This window comes from Lissotriton vulgaris, chromosome 12 (assembly GCF_964263255.1).
Source record: "Lissotriton vulgaris chromosome 12, aLisVul1.2, whole genome shotgun sequence".
Taxonomy (NCBI): domain Eukaryota; kingdom Metazoa; phylum Chordata; class Amphibia; order Caudata; family Salamandridae; genus Lissotriton; species Lissotriton vulgaris.
In genome coordinates, this window is record NC_141700.1 from 631853386 (window position 1) to 631873911 (window position 20526).

Here is a 20526-nt window from a genome sequence, read left to right on the forward strand (position 1 = left end):
CAAGATGACGTACAGCTGGGTCCTGACTATACAAGTTCTTCGTTTAGGACTTGTCGCCACCTTTATGACATTTTAAAAAAATAAATTAATGGACTGTGTAGAAAATGTGGATTTGTGCCCACCGGATTCAAAACCAAAGTGGATCTTACTTCATCTTCCGTTCATGAAAACACTGTGTGATCTTGGGCAGACGCTTTAAGTCCTCAAGCCTGAGCCCCCTCGTTCTGCCTAGTTTGCGCGGGACACAGTGAATGTCGATACAGCTTCGCTCCCCTTCCCACTAGCAAACAAGTTATTTACTGGCAGTGCTACTGGGCATCTTTTGTAGAAAGCCAGTCCTAAGCTCTCCATTACAGCCAAGGGCGGGGGAGGAAGGGGTCAGACCTTGATGATCCCAGTGCCGGGGAGCGAACTAGAGTTTCTGCACACCCTCCCCTCCAATTTAAGAATGACCAATCCACTTATCGCCCCCCCCCCCAATGTCATATTGAACCCCTTGTGCTTTCCAACATCAGCCATTTCTAGTAATTAAACTGCCTGTGCTTTTCTTGCACAGATGAGGCCCCCATCCATTCTGGGGAGCTGCTCTGCCCCTACCCCCACCCCACAACCAGAGATGTCCACGTCAGAGACAAAGGCCTCTTTGTTGCCCAGACGGAAGGCGCCCACCGGGGGTCCCTTCCTCCCACACATCCCTGACTAAGATCCCATAACACTGCGAGGAATGAGTTCCAGATGATTCCCGCGGCGTCAAGACCGACCCGCCCCTCACACCTCGACCCACCCCCCAACCTCGACCCACCCCCCCAGGAAACCCGAGGGCACCTCGTCTTCCCTCTCCAGTGTGATACATTGGCTTTTATTTATTTGTATAGTTTTATGTAGTGCCGCCCTGCCACGACCACGAGTGGGCTTCGGAGCGCTGTAAGGGCGAGGCAGGTAACAGACTGCGCACGGTGTAACTAGAAAGCAGACACCGGGAGACAGGCTTCTGGTTATTACACTACAGACTTTCAGAGTGTGTAGTAAAGCGGCATATTTACTTTACATCTGTAAGACACAGCCAGCAGTGCCAATCTGTGAGCAGAGTGGCATCGAGACCAGACCGCCCGTGCCCGGTGTGCTTGTTGGGGGCGGGGCCTCGCGGAGCTATAGCACCCTCGTACTCTGCTGATACCCCATTTCCACATGCAGCCCAAATCAGGGACCCTCTTCCGAGGTCCCCTGCCCCATGCCACTGGTAGGGCAGTGGCGTAGGGAGATTGGCACGCGCACTAATGGAAGCTGAAAACACCCCCACCCCTAATGTCCCCATTTAGGTGCTGAAATGCAGACACATATATGGGTGCAGAGAGCCCCTTAAACTCCAAAGACCCTTAGATCATTGGGCCCCGGTGCCACTGCGCCTGCTGCACTACTGATAAGCCCCCCATGGGAGGGGAGCGTTATAAATAGAGTGAGTGCCCGCACAGAGAGGGGCTTCGATTCTCTGGACACAGACCCATTTCAGACCAACCAGTGTGGGCTCAGAGGGCGCTGACTGAGATCACTTGTAGAGAAAGCCTGGCCCCGAGGAATGAATGACCTGATATTTATTAGCGAGTAACGCGCTGCCACGCGGGTGCTCACTAAAAGAATACAACCAAGCGTTCGAGCTGCTTGCACCTCCATATCCCGAGTTTAAACACTGATTTACAGCGCCTAGAAGCGGCAAAATACAACATGTAGAGTAAGAAGGAAAGAGGTGGTCATCGGAGCATGATGGAGGAAATGCACAAAATCCGATTTTCCTTTCAAGAAAACGAGTGTTTCCAGAGTTAGTGGCGCTGGGTGTGGTGTAATGTACCCAAAACATCAGATTAAAGTAAGAAACTACCACCACCCGCTTTGCGCCCTACACTCCGGGTGGGAGGGAGCAGCCTCGTGAAGAGAACTTTAACCTTTGTTCATACAAAAGGCCCGCGGCAGACTGGGAGAGGGGAGGTGGGGGGGGGATGACTCAACAACCCCTCAGCCCCCGAGTTTCCTGGAATCAGAGTCTTCAAGAAGTTTATTTACAACGCGGGGAGGCGGAAAAGAACGGGAAGAGCAAACGGGAGGCAGGAGTCAGACGGGGAAGAGCAAGCGGCGGAAGAGACCGATTGGAAAGAGAAAGTTGGAAAATGGCAGAAAGACAAGCTGGAATCAGAGCCTTCAAGAAGTTTATTTACAACGCGGGGAGGCGGAAAAGAACGGGAGGCAGGAGTCAGACGGGGAAGAGCAAGCGGCGGAAAAGACCGATGGGAAAGAGAAAGGTGGAGAATGGCAGAAAGACAAGAATAAGGAGGGAAAAGAGGAAACAAGCACTCACCAGAGGACGACTTCTTCCGGCGGCGGTCGGGGCAATGACAAAATAAACGGCTGCAAAAAAAAAAAAGTAAACGCCCACCGCCGCAATGACGTTCTACAAGGGGCGGAGAGGGAAAAAATTGCAGGAACGCCCACGAATCGCCTCGTACAATGACGGACACCTCTCTCTTCCAATGGCTAGCCTCCATTTATGGAGCTAGCCAATGGAAGACAGAGGCGGGACAAAGCCCAAATACTATTCTCATAAGATTTCGCCTGCGCGAAACGCTGCTGCGCAGCTTTCGACAAGCGAAACCTAAAAACACTGACAGATTACTGAACAATTAGTGTAAAAACGTTAAGGGAATGCATATCACTGATTTAGATCCAGTTAATAGTTCACATATTTTAGTTGATCTTGTACAAAATACCGGTCGAGGGGCACTATTAGAAACAATTAAATGCAATACACCATTAGGATCACAAAATGTCAGCTTCTGTGTTTGAGCCACGCCTCTTTCAGACCCCCGCCTTTCTATACTTACACAATAAACATTCAAACCCCTCGGCGCAGCGCTGTCCTCTGATGCGATGATGTGAGAGTGGCAAGTGGAGGAGAGCAGGGTCGGACTGGCCAATAGGGTCATCAGGCACTGCAGTGCCCGATTGGCAGGTCTAACAGGTCAGTGTGTCTGGTGTTTTTTTGGATGGTTTGACTGTGGGCCGGTTTCCACTGTTGTTTTGCCTAATATTACCACAAACATTGGCTCCAGCAACCACACATCAATGCTACCTCCCATGCCTCGTAAAACAATTATACGGCGTGTCTTTAAAAGGTCACAACTGCCCCGATTTGCGAACATCTGATCCGCGAACGGGGGCACATTTACTTGCTTTCTGCCCCTTCCGGACCTACAAAGTGGAGAGGAAGGAAAAAGATGACCCCCCCCCATCCGCCCCCCCCCCCCACACACACACACACTTCCCGGGCGTGGCGGAGGGGGGGGGGGGGGGGGGGCAGGGGAGAAAGAAAAGGAAATTGGGCTTTGTCACCCTCTGCACCACCGAATGTACCGTGGCATCCTTCCCAAGTCTTCCTTTTTCGGAATCACCTTTTTTCTTAAAAATATTACTCGTTCAAATATCTTAGTTAATGTTATCCTTGCTAAAGTACTCCATACCTTAATGTTCACTCCTGGTTTTATCTTCCATTGCCACTCCTGCTCTCAGTGCCCATGCGTATGCTATCCCCTCTGTTCCCCTATAGCACTTTGAAGTGGCCTTAGGCACTCTAGAAGCAACAAAAGTGTGTGTGTGTGTTATAATGTATATATCACAATGTCCCTTCCTCTCTCGTCACTGCACCTTCTATCCCTTCTTTTCTCTGTTACTCTGTGGCCTTCTTTTCACTCCCCTTTGTGTCTGCCAAGCCTGCGAGACAGAATAAGGGCAGCGAAGGTGCTATGCAAACAACAAGCATGGCTTGAAATAGCGTCCGAGACCCCTGTGCGAGACAGAATATTATTATATTTTTGGATCGGTGCATAAGCTCGTTACTTTTAGAAGACAGTTGTATTAATTATCTGACCTCAGGCACAAGTGAGATGGACTTGGTGCCTCGAGGACGCTCCGTGAAACTTCCAGCGAGCTGGTCGGACTGTCCTGCCCCTCATCACTCCCTTCTGTAGTTTGGTATCGTTGGTGTATGATCAGAGAGACCCCCTGACTCCATTACTTGTCACAGTAGCGTCACAGGAAAGAAAGGCCCGGTGTGCAGAGATTCAGGCCACGCACCTTCAGACAGACACAGCCGCAGGCGCCCAGCCTGCTCACTTGTTTCTCTGATTCAAACCGGTGACCTTGCGCACCCGGTTAGTGAGCACACAAGGCTGATAGCCGGGTGAGAGAGAAGGAGTGGCAGGCAGAAGAATAAACAAAGCGAGGGGAACAAAAAGAAAGAAGAAGAGAGAGCGGGACACGGGGAGCACGAGCTAAAGAAAGTTTGCGAGAGACAGAAAGGGGGGAGGAAAACATGAGCAAATAGAAATATTGAAGAGGACTGCGTGAGGGGGAGGGAGAAACATAGGAAGAGAAAGATGGCAAGAGAAGGAAAGAGCAAGAAAGATAAGGCAGATAGGAGTACGGTGGAGCCAGAGCACGGTGAGAAATGTACGTGATGATTTTTACCACCTCGGCTCGTGCTTTGGCTCGTAGAGCCAAGCCAGTCTCCAGGCTCGGCTCCTCACTTATTTCTCAGGCTCGCCCACCTCTCCCTACGTCTCTGGCGCAGCGAGATGTGTTCGGAATGTGCAGTATTTCTGAAGGGACGCTCAGATTTTGGGAGGATGGTAGGAATGCGGCCGGCTTGGCCGCCGTGGGGATGTTCGCTGCAGGTAGAGGGAGGGGTCGTTGATGTAATTAAGCCTTCTCAGCGGGTGACTGTAACTTGAACCCACGGACACCTCTGTTAGTCCACCAGTGAAACCTTAACTCAGACGCTCCCAGCTGCAGAGGAAGATGGAGGAACGCCGGCTCCGGCTGCAGGAAGAAGCGAGCAGGTAATACGCATGGATTATACTTTAACCGCGGGGGTGTGTGTCCTTTAGGGCTACCGTACCGGCGCGTCATTACTACCTGACGCAGGGCCACAGGAAGGGGGTGGAATGTTCCCCAGACAGAGTTGTCTGGCAAGTTTAGGATAAGAATTGATGCTAGAGATTCGCCGGACGCACGCAGCTTCCGGTTTTCATTAAATGTTGTATAGTGTGGGCCTGACGACAGGGAGATAAAGTTCAGAGCAGCAAGACAATGGCGCTGTACAAATGTTTCCTGGCCACAGAGGCCCCTGCTTGAAAGCTAACCCACAGTGCCTTTGTTCTAATGTTGTTTAACTAAAAGGGAGCTATATGGTCTTCTGGAACGAACATGGCGACGGGCAGCTCTTTTGTGGACTTTTAATGTCTTCCCATCTTCCTCAAGAGTGATCTGCTAGCCTGATATCTCCATTATTATTATTATTGTATTTGTATATAGCGCGAACACGACCTGACGCGGTATCAAAGCGCTTTACATTAGCACCGCACCGGGTGCCTTACAGTCGGACACATTCATTTTAGGGGGGGGGGGGGGTTGGGGGCATTAAGCGATTTGCCCAGAACCACTGGATGTTGAGCGTCCCTGCCAAGACTCGAGCCTGGTTCCCCAGCTTCAGAGTCGGCTGCTCTAGCCGTTAAGCCACCCTCCAGCCTGCTGCTGCCACCACACCAGTAGTCGTTCACTTACGTAGAATGCCTTTGCAATTTCTGATTAACCGGATACGACAAACCTGAGACGCCCCCGCAGCAGCAGCCTCATATTTGCTTACCTTTATCATATATGCGGCTTAAAGCCGCAGTACATAATCTCCAAGACTTCCTTTTATTCCACAAGGATAGTGGTACGGAATGCCTGCACGCAGTGCTACCTGCACGCAGTTGGCATGTCTGGGAATTCATAGGGTTTAAGCCCCAAGTTTTCAGTGGTAAGGGTCACAGTCACCCACGCGTCTTCTTAAAACACTAGACCATTGTTGGCTCTGTGCTTTGTCGCTACTTTCCTGCAGCGTATAAACCCGAGCTAGGGATTCATGGGGATCACACACCTAGACATGTATTAAACAGCGCTCCAAGCTGAGGTGAAAGGCCCCTGCTGAGCGTGAAGCAAAGGGGGATAGGGGGGTGTGAAGGGGAGGGGCGAGACCATGGAGGTGATTGCTACAAGCACAGGCCTGCGCCAGAGGATGTAGAGCGCCTGAGTATTCTTGTGTGTTTTGTAGCTTGCCATCGAGCTGGTAATGGCTTGATCCAATTTACTCTGATTGCGGGGGGGGGGGGGGGGGGGGGGGAGAGTTTATCAGGTACCTCGAGAAACATGGTGCAGGAGCAGAAACGTAGGCTGGGTATACGCTGCTGGGCATAGATAAACGTAGCCAGGCACACATTAATTAACTACACGTTTTGAGGGGTCAGTTACTGTTGTTTAGGGGTGACAGAATGCCCTTGAAGCAAAGGGGCGCTCCAGAAGGGGCCCAGACAGCATCAATCGATTCTAGTGACATGGAACTCGCTGGTACAACCCAGAATGAGTCGGTTCATACGATACTTGATTCCGGTCCAGGAAAGACATGGCTTGGCAGTTCGGGCTGGACTGTTCCCATGAGGCACAGGGTCAAGGCTGATTTGCACATGGCCATGTCTGAACTGGGGTAGTGTGGAGTGCAAAAAAACGATGGATTTAGGCCCAGATCTCTGTACTGGGGTGAATGTATTGTAAGTAAATGTCTATAGCTAAGTCAGTCAATTATTGACATAAGAAGTTGTAGGTCTATCAATTGTATTAACGCTCCACATGGTATATGCAACTGTTTTTTCATAAGTCATAATTGTCACACACACCTGTTCACTTTACATTTCATTTTATTTATGTATCAAAGTTTCAATGTCTTTTTCTGTTTTTTGTCAATATTTTTAAACATCAGATATATTTTATAATTAGAATTTGATATCACAAAATATCACTCATAAATATTCATATATACAAATGGGTATTTTTTCATAAAAATGACAGCACAAACATATAAACAAAGTCAAGAGATGATGGAGGCAAAGCGGTAGATAAGACTACGCGTGTTATGGCCTTCATCAGGTCACTGCCTTTCGCACTGAAACTAAATAAAACATACAATGTATCAATTATTGTACATCTGTGGAGACAAATATGAAATTAAACATTTCATAGATCCTAAAACAGCTAATGAGTATTAAACGAAAAACAATTATAATGACCACATACTTACATTTATGATAGCAAACAAAACATTTTAACCTCCAGTAACATACAAATATATTTTGTGAGAGCGAATCTAATTGCTATTTTTCCAATGAACATTTCTGTAGACAACAGTATATTGATATATAAAATACCGGCATTGTTCTATGTATTCATTTTGTTTCGTACATCTTCCAAATAGGTGCATATAATACCTGAATAGGTATTATTAATGGAGCTGAAAAAGAAGGAACAGACTACAACGATGAACCTAATAGGTTTATAAACAGACAGACCATACATACTAAATAATAGGGTAGTAAATTATAATATACAGATCTAGAAAAAACATAGAAGAATTTAGAATATAGAAAATTTGTCCTTAATGATTTTATTTATAAAACATTATTACATACCATTACAAAAGCGGAGTACTATATTGACATAAACAAGTCTAGGTTTAACAAATAATTGTATATACTCTATAATCGATATCGCAGTTGGAATTGCCTGATACCGAATATCACTGATCACTTCTAACGGACAGATGGATATACCTGCTCTGTAAAGGTAATCACAATTAGAATTACAGGATACCATATGTAGCTGATCTGTAGAAGATTTACTAATGTGTAGGCAAGGGACAACTGATTCCTGCAAGTGAAAAAATGTTGTATGAGAAAAACATATATAGTATATGTCTAGACAAGATGTCACTCCTATGTTAAGTCGATCTATGTTGGACATAGGTATACCACTTTTGGGCTCTGTATTTCTCTAACATAGACCAAATTCCCAAATTGGCCCTATACTAGATGCAAATGGCTACTGGTTCAAATGTGGTAATTCGCAGAGTCATAAAGAGTACAAACAAAGACATCTTAAGATTGTAGGTCATATATATACTCAACTAATATATAATATGAGGTCTATGACAAATTTCATGGCCCACAACCAGCAAAAATACGTAAACCACAAAAGAATATGTATATAAAAATATACCTTAATAAAATATAGAATCTATTCATAAAAAATGTTGATACAGATAAGTAGTTGATTGGCACAGGGACCGCCGAGAAATGTCGTGTCTGTCACAACGGAAGTTGAAGAATTCTGGGCCTTATAACAAAAAAATAAACAAGTGTGATTTCAGGCTACAGTCCGAAACCTGGAAATATGAATATATAGCTGTGTCTCCTAAGGAAAAAGTTACCTCTTTGCAGGAAAATTTCGAGTAGAGGGTATTATTGGAGCTTGCCTATCAACTCCGTTAAACCAGAACAGGAACCAATGCCCTATAGTATGGAAAGATAATAGAATAATGAACATGCTCCCATGCTCTAAAAGATAGTAAGCGTCAAACGTAATTCATTCTAGGAACAGTTACCTAGATCAATTCCGTTGGAGTCAAGCTATCCTGGCTGATGACGGCTGATAGCCAGAAACCGGTCCTAGGATGCTTGATTCTGGTCTAGGAAAGCCATGGCTTGGCAGTTCGGGCTGGACTGTTCCCATGAGGCACAGGGTCAAGGCTGATTTGCACATGGCCATGTCTGAACTGGGGTGGTGTGGAGTGCAAAAAACATGATGAATTTAGGCCCAGATCTCTGTACTGGGGTGAATGTATGACATTGTTCTGCATTCTGTCCATCAACTGTTGTTTTTGCATATGTCACCCCGAGTGGGACGGGTATGCTCAGACCTGAGTCCCGTGCTCTCCACACCACTGGAGTCAAGCTATCCTGGCTGATGACAGCTGATAGCCAGAAACTGGTCCTAGTATGCTTGATTCCGGTCCATGAAAGACATGGCTTGGCAGTTCGGGCTGGACTGTTCCCATGAGGCACAGGGTCAAGGCTGATTTGCATATGGCCATGTCTGAACTGGGGTGGTGTGGAGTGCAAAAAAACAATGGATTTAGGTCCAGATCTCTGTAATGGGGTGAATGTATGACATTGTTCTGCATTCTGTCCATCAACTGTTGTTTTTGCATTTCTCACCCCGAGTGGGACGGGTATGCTCAGGCGTGAGCCCCGTGCTCGCCACACCACTGGAGTCAAGCTATCCTGGCTGATGACGGCTGATAGCCAGAAACCGGTCCTAGGATGCTTGATTCCGGTCCAGGAAAGACATGGCTTGGCAGTTCGGGCTGGACTGTTCCCATGAGGCACAGGGTCAGACTGATTTGCATATGGCCATGTCTGAACTGGGGTGGTGTGGAGTGCAAAAAACGATTGATTTAGGCCCAGTCTCTGTACTGGGGTGAATGTAAGACATTGTTCTGCTTTCTGTCCATCAACTGTTGTTTTACCTTCCTCGGTATGACAGCTACAGAGTGGTTAAGCAATGGCAGCACCAAGTTCTAATCTTGGCCAGACCCACTTCAACAAAAGCTGTGACCCTGTCTTTGCAGGCAGGCTGTTCACCGCTTGTTGACCATATTCAAATGCGTTTTGTAAACCAGAGCCCGGAGATCTGCACAAATCGTGGTTACTTGAGGGCCTTTGACTTGTTCATTCTTGTTTTATAGGTAGCCAACATGTAATTGTAGGGTCATTTTCTCCCCTTCTCATTTTGGATGTTGATGTTTAAATAACTAATCACAGAACATTTTAGCAGCAGCAGCACCAGGGACAAACTGAGCATAGACCAGAAGCAATGCTTAATTTGTGCCGGTGATTGCAGGCAGTGGGCATCGGCGCTCACTTTTGAAGACTGATTTTTCTTCATCGGACCTCTACCCAGAGCTTGAGAGAGAAAGAGAGTAAATCAGTGACAGCGGGAGAATCCAGGGATGAAAATATCTGTAATAGGGAAACAAAGTAAGGAAGTGCACTGCGAGGAAAGAAAAATACATCAGATTAAATTGAGACTATGCAGCACTGGTCTTTCGCAATCCTGGTGGGCCCCTAAGACAAACTTGGGCGCTCTTTACTTTATTTTTTTGAAACAATTTTTATTGATACATTTCGCAGAGCATTTCAATGACAGCATAGTCTGCATGGCGTGCAAATACAATTTTATATTATTCCAACAATTATCTGTATAGATCTCACAAAACTCAACTCGTATATCGGTCCTTTGTTTTCCTCCCCCACTCGTGGAAATGTACATTAGGAGGTCAATCAGTTTACATTGTTCAAACACTTGCATTGGAGTCAGAGTCCTCGGGGGGTGGAGGTTCACATATGCCACCCCGGTAAGTGTTCCAACCTGTCCAGACCTTCTCCCACTTTCTCAGACAGCCTCGATGTGTATATATACTGACCTTTCTGCGACCATCGCCAGGTCCATATCCTTGCACCACTGAGTGAGAGTGGGGCTAATCCTAGAGCCCCAGCATTGTGCAATGTTCCGTTTCGCTACCGTCATGCCCAAGGTTACCCAGTCTTGGGCAATTCTGTTTAGGTCTGTTGGTTCCCATATATTGAGTAGGCAGCACCTCAGGTTTGGCAATACAGTAACCTGTGTGACCTGAGAGAGAGAGTCCTCATTGCCATCCAATACCCCACAATGTTAGGGCAATTCCAAATGGTATAATAAAACGTCCCCGTCTCTCCACATTGTCTGACACAAAGCGGCGTGTCTGCCCTTCCTATCGTTTGTAGGAGCGTCCTAGTATAGTATGTGCGGTGTAGAATTTTTAATTGCACCAGCCTGAGCCTCGATGGAATAGCGGCTTCTTTAGGGGAAGCTAGCGCCTCCCTCCAATCCGCCTCGTCAATGTCGCCCACCTCTTGCTCCCACTTAAGTCTTCAGGGTCCCTGTGGAGTCAGGTCTGTTATTAACTATTTTCTTATATGTCAGCGAAATTGCCTTTTTTTTAAGGTGATCGGTCAGGAGCCTATCCTCCAACAGAGAGGATTTGTATCTGGTGGTAACAGGGACTGCAATTCGTATCTAATCTGTGTGTATCGGAACAGTTCTGTCTCCGCTAGGTCATAGGTGGTCTGTAATTGAGAAAAGGCAATCACCCCTCCCTTCTGCCACAGGTCCCCAACCGTCGACATGCCTTTTGAGTCCCAATTACGGAAACCCTTAGTATTGCCCAGCATTCCAAGCTTTTTCGTATCCCATAGCGGCATTGCCCGCGTGACCACTCCGTCCCACCCCAATGCCCGCTGTGGCGCAAACCATGTAGGTATTGTATGTAGTGTTGGTCCCGTAATATTGTGCCTCTTTTGTTTGTTGTACAAGGTGCTTATTATCCCAGCCGGTGCTAGAAGATGCCTGTCTAGCCTGAACGCAGGGTCCTCTTGAGGAACGTGGAGCCAGTGATTAATCGCGACAAGCTGGGAAGCCCAATAGTACGCTTTGATGTCGGGAAGAGCAATCCCGCCATCGTACCACTTTCTAGTGAGTTTTTGTAGTGCTATGCAGGAAGTTCTCCCGTCCCAAAGGCCCGTACTTACTACAGCATTGCAGATGGCACCATAAATTGGGAGGGGGCACCAAGACCGAAACCGGGTGTCACATTGACGCTCTTGTGCCTTCTCTGGAGTTTGAGAGTGGCAGAAATTGGCCAATTCCCACTTGTATTTCATATGTTTCATTCTAGACTTACCAGAAGACTTTAACCGCAACAAAGATCTGCCGTGGTACTGACTTTGGAAGTGGGAACCGTACCTTTTTTCTCTATTTCGACAGGTCACAGTGTCAAGACTTCTGATGTTTGGGGGCGTAGATTTTAAACTTGCAGGCCCTTATTGGCTTTGGAGTAACCTAGACACAGTCGCCGTAGGCCATGGAGTCGCATTCCAATCCCAAGCACCACATTCATACCCCGTGAGAGTCTGTCACAGACATCTATTTCCAATAGTCCCTACATGGTTTAAACTTTTCAAGATCAAGAGGGCACGCTGGGGTGGAAGGAGTTTTGTCAGGGGAGCTGCGATGGCGTGGAATTCCCTCCCTCTCTCCCTCAAACTCAATACAAATCTCCTGGCATTCAGGAAAGATCTAAAGACATGGCTCTTCTCCCAATAAGTACCTAGACTTTCGCTTCTGTGGAATTATCACTTCAGCGCCAGGACGCCGACTGGTATCAGTGCGCTCTATAAGTGTAAAAAAAAAAAAAAAAAAAAAAATTTCTCTTGGGAGGTGACCCATTGTCCTTGCACACTGGTAAATAATGGAATTTGTGAGAGAAAAACTTGTGAAAAGCCAAAGGAGCAGTTCCTGAGCCATGTTTGAAGCGCCTGAAAGGCAGGAACTGACATCAGCGCATCCAGGCAGTGCTTATATGCTGCTCTGCTTGTCACATTATGAGCGGAAGGGCCTCAGCACAGAGCCACACAACGCCACCCACCGACTGACAGGAGTGTTGCCTTAAGGTTTCTGGATCCTGTCTGACGCCATGGTAATATTCACAAGATGAGGAATCTGCACTTAAAAGTATCCATCTGAATCTTCCCCAAAACCATGGGAACAAATTTGTAGCTAGTGCGGTATCTGCATTTGTTATACTGAGTATCCACGGAACAGTCACCTTCAAGAGGCGGTGGACAATGGGAATAAAATACTGGACTAAGTTGTCCATCAGTTAAAGTACAGCACACATTTTGAGATCTGCGACAATTAACTGCATTGCAAAAACGTTATTCCAAATAATAAAAATAAAGCAGGAAGTAAGACCCTGGATGTATTTGGACAAGGGAATGCTACAAGCCAAGCACCGGTCAGCAACAACAAGACAGTTTTATGCTCATGAAAACATTTAATATGATTCTTTCCCTTTTGTCCTATTTTGGCGAGAAGCAACAAATATCGTTTCCACAATGTCCCTTTTTCCAATGATAAGCTTTTAGAGGATAAAAAAGGTCAGGAGAAGGCCATATTGGAAGGTGAAAAAGCACCAGCCACAACTAAGTTTTGCCAACTGGCTAAATGGAGTAGTAGTCAGTTGATGTTGCTAGCTTTGCAGTGCATCCTTCAGACCGGAAGTTAAATCCAGGATTCTAGATTTGCCTCTGCGCAATTTGTTAAGCATATTGATAAGGCATTGCTAGCAATTATGATGGTCTGATATAGCAAATAGATCTTAAATATACTTTTTTACAGAAGATCACTTTTTGGGCACTGTGGATCCTATCTGTATAGAGTCCGTGGTTTAGAGCCAAATTACCAATGGTAATAAAGACCTCAGTAAAGACAACACGTTAACAGAGAATTTCGAAAAATTGAGCTACTATTAGCAGATCACAGATTGAAATAAAGATCCTTTCCTTGACCCCAGTCACCAACAGGGGGCACGATTACACCTGATTTGCCTGCATAGCCAGGTCTAACATCAGTCATTTGGGTGTTGGACATCATCGGTCCTTCTACAGAGTTTAAATCAAAGCCTCCTTGTGCACTTCCCACAGTGGAGATATGCCAACATATGCAATTCACGCAGGAGGAAATGCTCTAGGTGTTGCTGAAAATGCAATTTAACTAGCCCCAAAATCACAGAATCGGGGAATCTCATTCCATTGAGCAAGTACCCATGAACGCAAGGGTTCCTCATTGTGACACTCAAACACTCTACTGTCCTTGGAGCATGACTTCTTTGCTTAAGTAGACTTAGGAAATGCCTACTTCTGTATCCCAATACACCCATTAAACTGGCACTACCATCACTTTATAGTAACCAATCCGCTCTGTCAATTCAAAGTTATACATATTGACCTCAACCTTCTATCAAATACGTTGTTCTGAAAGCAGCTTACTGACATCCCACAGGAGTAATCATGTATCCATCTCTGGACAACAGGCTGAGAAAATCAACTATGCTATAACACTTGAGCATAGGTGCTGCCACAACATAATGAAGTATGCAAGGTGTGCTGCTAACCCTGTCCTAAAAAAAAGTCCCCATCTCTCACAGCCGTCCACCCCATATCTAGAGTGCACATCTAAGGCAACAACAGTATCTTTCTCTTTTACACTCTGCAGATGAGAGACACAATCTTCTCTTATGTCCAAGTTAGCAAAGATATTGCAACACAGAGATGAAGGATAACATCTGCTTCACAACAGAGCACATTCATGGCATCATCAATTGAGTGGATGCTTTAAGCCAAAATGATTGCTTGTCACTAAGGGAGACTACATTGACAATTAGCTCGTCTTTCAGCGTTGCAGCACTTTGCTGTAGGACCTCTTAGCCACTCCCCACAATGCAATACACCAATTCTTAACAAGCAAACAGTTGCACGAGATACTTGAGGGAGGTGGGTGCTTTCAATTCCAAGGTAAAGGAATATTGCATACACCTTTGCTCCCAATCCCATTCTGGTTTTTGGGGATTACAAAAGATGAAACAAGAATCATGTACCACCCTCCAGCAAGGCAGCATTGGTTTAGACATCTGGAACAAAATGTTTTAAAATTATGTGTACTTAATTTCCTGCCCTCTGGTATTACTATAAACTACTCTCTAATGGTAATTAATGCATAGGAGTGCTGGAGAAGAAAATGTTACTTATATGCAACTATAACTATAGGTCTGTGGCACTGGATTATATAGTGTTGGGGGGGGGGTAGGGGGGTAGGCTGCATATGCTGCAGCATTAAATTCGTGTTTTTATCACTGGTGTTTAGCATCTAGTACAGGGAATTACCGGCCAAGTGATAAGGAGTGATTTAGGCATGTGTGTATATTAAAGGTAACATGACTGATTAACTCTTGTTACAGGCAAAAAAACCTTCAGCTGTGCATGAAGAACTGTGACGACTTGTAATAGTTGAGAAGGGGATGTGGCTGGGATATCAAAGAGTTGAATGTTATCAATCATAGATACTCCATAAAAATTGGGGACATGGCTGAGATATCAAGGAGGTGGGTGTAATCAATCATAGATATTCCATAGAAATTAATCCACTAGTAAATACTCTCCAAAGAAATTCACAGTGATGACCTGAGCAGATTTCCACACTTCAATTCACCTAGAGTGAAAATGCACCCCAAACCCTTAATCCTCACAGTTTCTTACATAATGACAAAAAAGACTCTGGTTGCGACAAACACTCACCCCCCCCCCAAAAAAAAGAACCCAAAGTAATTCAGTATTTCAATGGTTGGCCTTGGATGCAGTCCTGCAATGCTGTTAAAATCAAAGATCCAGAAGTGTACAATGTTAGAAGAATAGCAATGAGTTTGCAGCCTTTCTGCCTAAAGGATTGTTTCATTCACATGGAACCCATGTGGTAGTTTCGGAATTAAGGTAAGGTGAGGCCAGAGAACCACTGAGTCCTTATGCAGTATCATGAAGAGCTCTGAACAGCAAAACACTTGCATCACACTCATGTACCTGGCTTAACTTGTGGCCACTGAGAAGGTCGCCAATTTGTAACAGCGGTTGCAAGGAGCCATCAGTTTGATAGTTGAATGCATCAGTTTAGCTAAAACCAGTCTGGTAGCATATCACTCCAGAGATAAAAAGTGCATCAGACTTATGCATTGCCTTGTGCTGGCCAAGGAAAAAGATTCAACAGGGCGGTTTCAGAAAATTCTAAAGGCTGAAGGGTAAATTGCCCCCCAGTTTTATCCAGATTGTATGAAAAAGACACCAAATCTTTAACTGAGCATTAAACCTGGTTGACGTTTCTGAGCAATGAAGTTTGTGATTCCCTGGTCCTAGGTGTTTTAAGAATCTCTATGCTATGTTTTTGCGGATGGCCTCAGTTGGACTCAAAGTCATCCCAGGACTTGCAGAATCTCTTAGATAAACGTAGGTAATTTTGTAGACTCAAGGGTGTGGCCATCAATACTTCAAAAAACGAACAGACTCTCTTCAGGAACAATTTTAGACTAAAAGAATCGTCCCTTGAGAAAGCCTAGGGTTTTGAATAACCAGAGTCATATTTTTGTCAGACTTCAAATTGAAGAAGAAAACTGTAAGATAAAGAAATCTTTCTGCCCAGCACTTTGGTGTAACCCTGCAATTATTTTTTTTTATTGCAAAGGGATTTATTGGGGTTTGCAAACGGAACAAAAGAAAACAATGACATAAATACATAACAAGGTACGTAGGTGCAATGTACAGATTTCATGTGCAGGATTAGACGATAGACTGTGGACTATGCGGGAACTAAAGAGAGACAACTCATACAAAAGGTAAAGCAATATCCAGAACAAAATAAAAGTAGAGCAAAAATAAAAAAGAAAGAGTCACAAGAGGGTTACAGCAGCGGATATGACAACCTGCAATTTAGGGATGTTATACTACTATTCCTACTATTCCTACAATACAGGGACAGCAACGTACCTGTGAAATACCAGGAGCAAGTATGTGCCTTGGAGAGAACATTGTACCAGGAAATTTAACACGTTACATGTTGTTTGCACAGTGTGTTACTTCCACGAGCATGGAAGGCCTGCAGTGAGGCATAAGAGATCACAGCGGGATAAGGTTCCCCTTGCCGTACAAGCATACAAAGCCCATTGCCAAAATGTGTCACTACACCATTCTGAAATCTGAGCATATACAAACACTTTACAGCTATCTGTATTTGAGAATATTTTCTTAAAACAGCTCTTAAGTTTGCTCTCAAGCACAACTACTATCCCTCTACTGATATATGTAGGCTTGATATCCACCAGAACAAAGTCACTATTATAGAGAATGCCTGGGTGAAGTATTAGGCCACACTAGAGGTAGGTCACTTGCATGGTTCAAGCATGTCTGGGATTTGACGGTCGAAATAGGTTTACCGAAGTTGTGGTCCAGTCTTGATATTTTTGCTGCCAACAAGTAAGCCAAAGTAAAAGAAAATGTATACGAGAGGCACAAGGCATCATTAACATATGCATCTGTGTCAAGGGAGCATACAGCTAAATTTGAAGTCTACGTGGATGAAATTAACATATGTTAGCAAAAACTTTGTTTTTCAAATTTAGGTTCGGCACACTTAAACGGAGGCCTTCCCCTGAAAGAGTAAGGTATTGCAACAGTTGTCCTGAGCAAACTAAGGACAGCAGCCATTTTCTGTCTCCCTGTATCCAGTATGTTGTGCCAAGAAATAAGCAACTTGATCAGATGGTTACACGTCCGAACAAAAGTGAAACTCAAATGTTTAAATTAGACATTTATAGCAATGTGATGTCCCTTATCTTGCATTACATACTAGCTGTGTTGTCGATAAGTAGATGATGTACCAACCCATGGTATAACTCGTCATCATTCTTGTATGCTTGGATGGCAACAGCACAACAAGACATTAGAAAATGCTATTTTTTTAAACTTCTGTTTATTAAAACATATGTGCAATCCATCAGTACAGTCAATAAAAAATAAGCAACACCTTTTGGTCAATAACAAGAGTGAGATATATATATACCTTTTCACAAATCAATTCACATCATGGGTGCATTGCCCCAACCATCCAAATGTCCCTCCTCCCCGGTAGTCCCAGAAAATGCTATTTTTATGATGCAAGTACATGTTTTGCTTGCTATTTTTAAGAATTCTATCTGGAATACACTTATTTTGACTGATAGTTTTCACTAAGGACCACTGACAGATCTTAGCCGTTTGCTCTTGCACTGGGTACTACTCAAAGATTTCATGGCAACTGTGTAGATCTCTAAGAAGAGACCTACATGCTGGAAGGTCAACTCTTCAGGAACTATGTCCTCAAGCTGAGGGATGGTACTGAGGGTGTAGTAGTAGAAATAATTCCACCTCCTTCGGGTGAAGGATCCCAAATGATGTAGGGCGGTACAGGACGGGTATCTGATGGGAACTCATTTTTCACTATGAATACTTTGGATTCATAGATTGTATCCTTTCCACAGCACACAGTTTTTCAGATAGCTTTACCTTGGTCTTGACCCGTTGTTATGTGTTTTTTCATTGTTTGCAGGGATCATAGCAATGCAAGGTCAATAAATATTCCCTTCATACGCCCTCCCTATTGTATTAATGTTCTAGTGTAGTCAGCTGACTGCGGGTGGTTAATTTATTTTCCGACTCAATTGTGTTTTTGGAGAGAAATCTTGTTTGAGTAGAGGAGCTCTAGGAGCACAGTTCTAGACACACACCGTAAGAACCATGGCCACAAACCTAGGCCTAGCCTTTGATGAAGATGAAATCCAGACACTCCTTACAGATAATCCTAGCATGCTTGAAACGTTCACCACATTACCAACCACTTCTACTAGTTCCGAAGATGGTTGGGCCAAAGTACTCATTCTCAAAAAGAATCATGCGAGAGTGAGCGTACATGGAATTGTAATGGCCGACTACTTGAGAAATAACTGTGCACCAAGCGGTCTCATTGTGGGGAACTTTCCTCGTCTATTTTTAGACGACAAAGTTTTCCTACATGATTGGTCGCTTATAGTGTGGAAGTGCACACACGATTGGTTATGTCTCATTATAAAAACAGCTAAAAGGACAGCAGACAAAATAATGGTAGAGATCCAAGTCCTGGAGGGTCAGATCAAAACAACGATTTCATCCAGTAAAATATTTACCAAACATCAAGATGATGGAAATAAGTCTAGTAAAGAGTTCAGAGACTCGATACTCTTTACTAAATTAGAAAAGTTCAAAAAAGACCTTGCCAAATTCGTGATGGAGAAGGTGTATCCGTACACCAGCGATAACTTTTGTCCCACCAATCAAAAAGATGGACACAAAGGTGGGTCTAACTACGGGAGCTCTAGCGATTCTGACGGATCAAATACCAGCCAGTCACCCTTTAAACAGCGAGGAAGAGGTGGGAACAGGAGAGGGTGGAGAGGGTATAATCAAGCCTTCCCCAAACCACAATTTCCACCTTGGTGGCAACCCTCACCCTGGGGACAACCTGCTTTTCCGCCAATGATGAATCCGTATGGTCCGCCCCCATTCTATGGAGACTATAACCAACAGTCTTTTTTAGGGGGGGGGCAGGAGAAGCCGGGGCCGCCAAAGAACTCCCAGGCAAGGACAGGTCCGCTGGAATATACCACCCCAGACCATGGATCTGAGGAGTGGGAAGAAGATTCCACAAGATCAACCATCAACTGCAGCAGGACCAGTTTAGTCATTAACTTGAGCTCGCAACAACTAACAGAGACTCAAGAACAAGTATTGAATAAAGGCCTTGGCTTCGTTTCAACGAATCGCACTGATCCATTCCAGGCCCAAATTGAACTAAGCAAACTCTACCGTAAGATCAGGCTCCACTTTTTGTTTGCGAACAAAACCACTGAAATGGCGCAAATTGGCACCCTAGACAATACGGGATTGAAGAAACCTTCGACTTTCAACCCAACCACTCTAGGCCAGCCACCAAAGGTACTTACCTTTGAAGAAGCAGTCAACCATGATATACGGGAACTCTTCGCTGTGAGACAGAGGACGTTTTCTAATTTGAGCAGAGATGAACAAATTGCCATCAAAGAACTAACAGAGAATCCCCTCATTGTGATAAAATCAGCAGACAAGGGGGAGGGGTGGTCATCCTCGATGTGGAAGCTTATCGCAATGAATGCTTACGCCAACTCAACGATGAGCGGTCTTACAAAAAACTCAAAGAAGATCCGACAGCTAGACTAACCAATATCATAGCTCATATCGTTGAAGAAGCACTCGCGGAAGGCTGGCTCACTCCCAAAGAGGGTCAATATCTCCGAGTATCTAACCCTGTCACTCCGTATTTTTACCAACTACCAAAAATACACAAGGTCCAACGCCCCCCACCGGGCCGCCCTATAATATCTGGGATAGGTTCGCTTCTGGAACCTTTGTCGACCTTTGTTGATGTGTTCCTCCAACCGATGGTGCAAGAAATGCCCACCTATTTGAAGGACACCAAAGATGTCCTAAGACTGTTACCCGACATTGAATATGACATCAACACTGATCTGTTGGTGTCGTTCGATGTCGAGAGCCTATATACATCCATACCCCAAACGGAGACACTACAAGTGATAGAAGAGCTATTACTATCAAGAGATTTGCACTCCATAACTCCCGCCAGATTCATTATGACATTGGCAACAATAGCCATGACAGAGAATTTCTTTGCCTATGAGGACTCCCTATATTTACAGATTAGCGGGACTAGTATGGGCAGCGTTTTTGCCCCTAGTCTCGCTAATCTGTACGTGCACCAATTCGAACAGCTGCACATGCTCGCAGACACCAACCCCCATCTTGGGTGTCTGCGAGCGTGGAAACGCTACATCGATGACATCTTCGTGGTGTGGCGCGGAGATGAAATCCAACTCAAGGAATTCCATGAGTGGTTAAATCAGAAGAACCGTTATTTAAAATTCACCATGGACTATAACACCAGCCGTTTGGCCTTCTTAGATCTATTGATCATCGGCACACCCAATGGCCTGATCTCGGAGCTCTATAAAAAACCAATGGCCCGCAACTCCTTGCTAAATTACCACAGCTGCCATCCCAAGTC

General features: G+C 45.1%; 1 protein-coding gene across 1 annotated transcript in view; it reads left to right on the forward strand.

Annotated features, from left to right (window-relative positions):
• VPS9D1 (VPS9 domain containing 1) overlaps window positions 1–20526 on the forward strand; it is a 339137-nt gene that overhangs the window by 106439 nt on the left and 212172 nt on the right. Inside the window, exon 7 of the mRNA XM_086945790.1 lies at window positions 4834–4886. Within this exon, the coding sequence (XP_086801916.1) occupies window positions 4834–4886 (53 nt within the window). The remainder of the gene's footprint in view (window positions 1–4833; window positions 4887–20526) is intronic.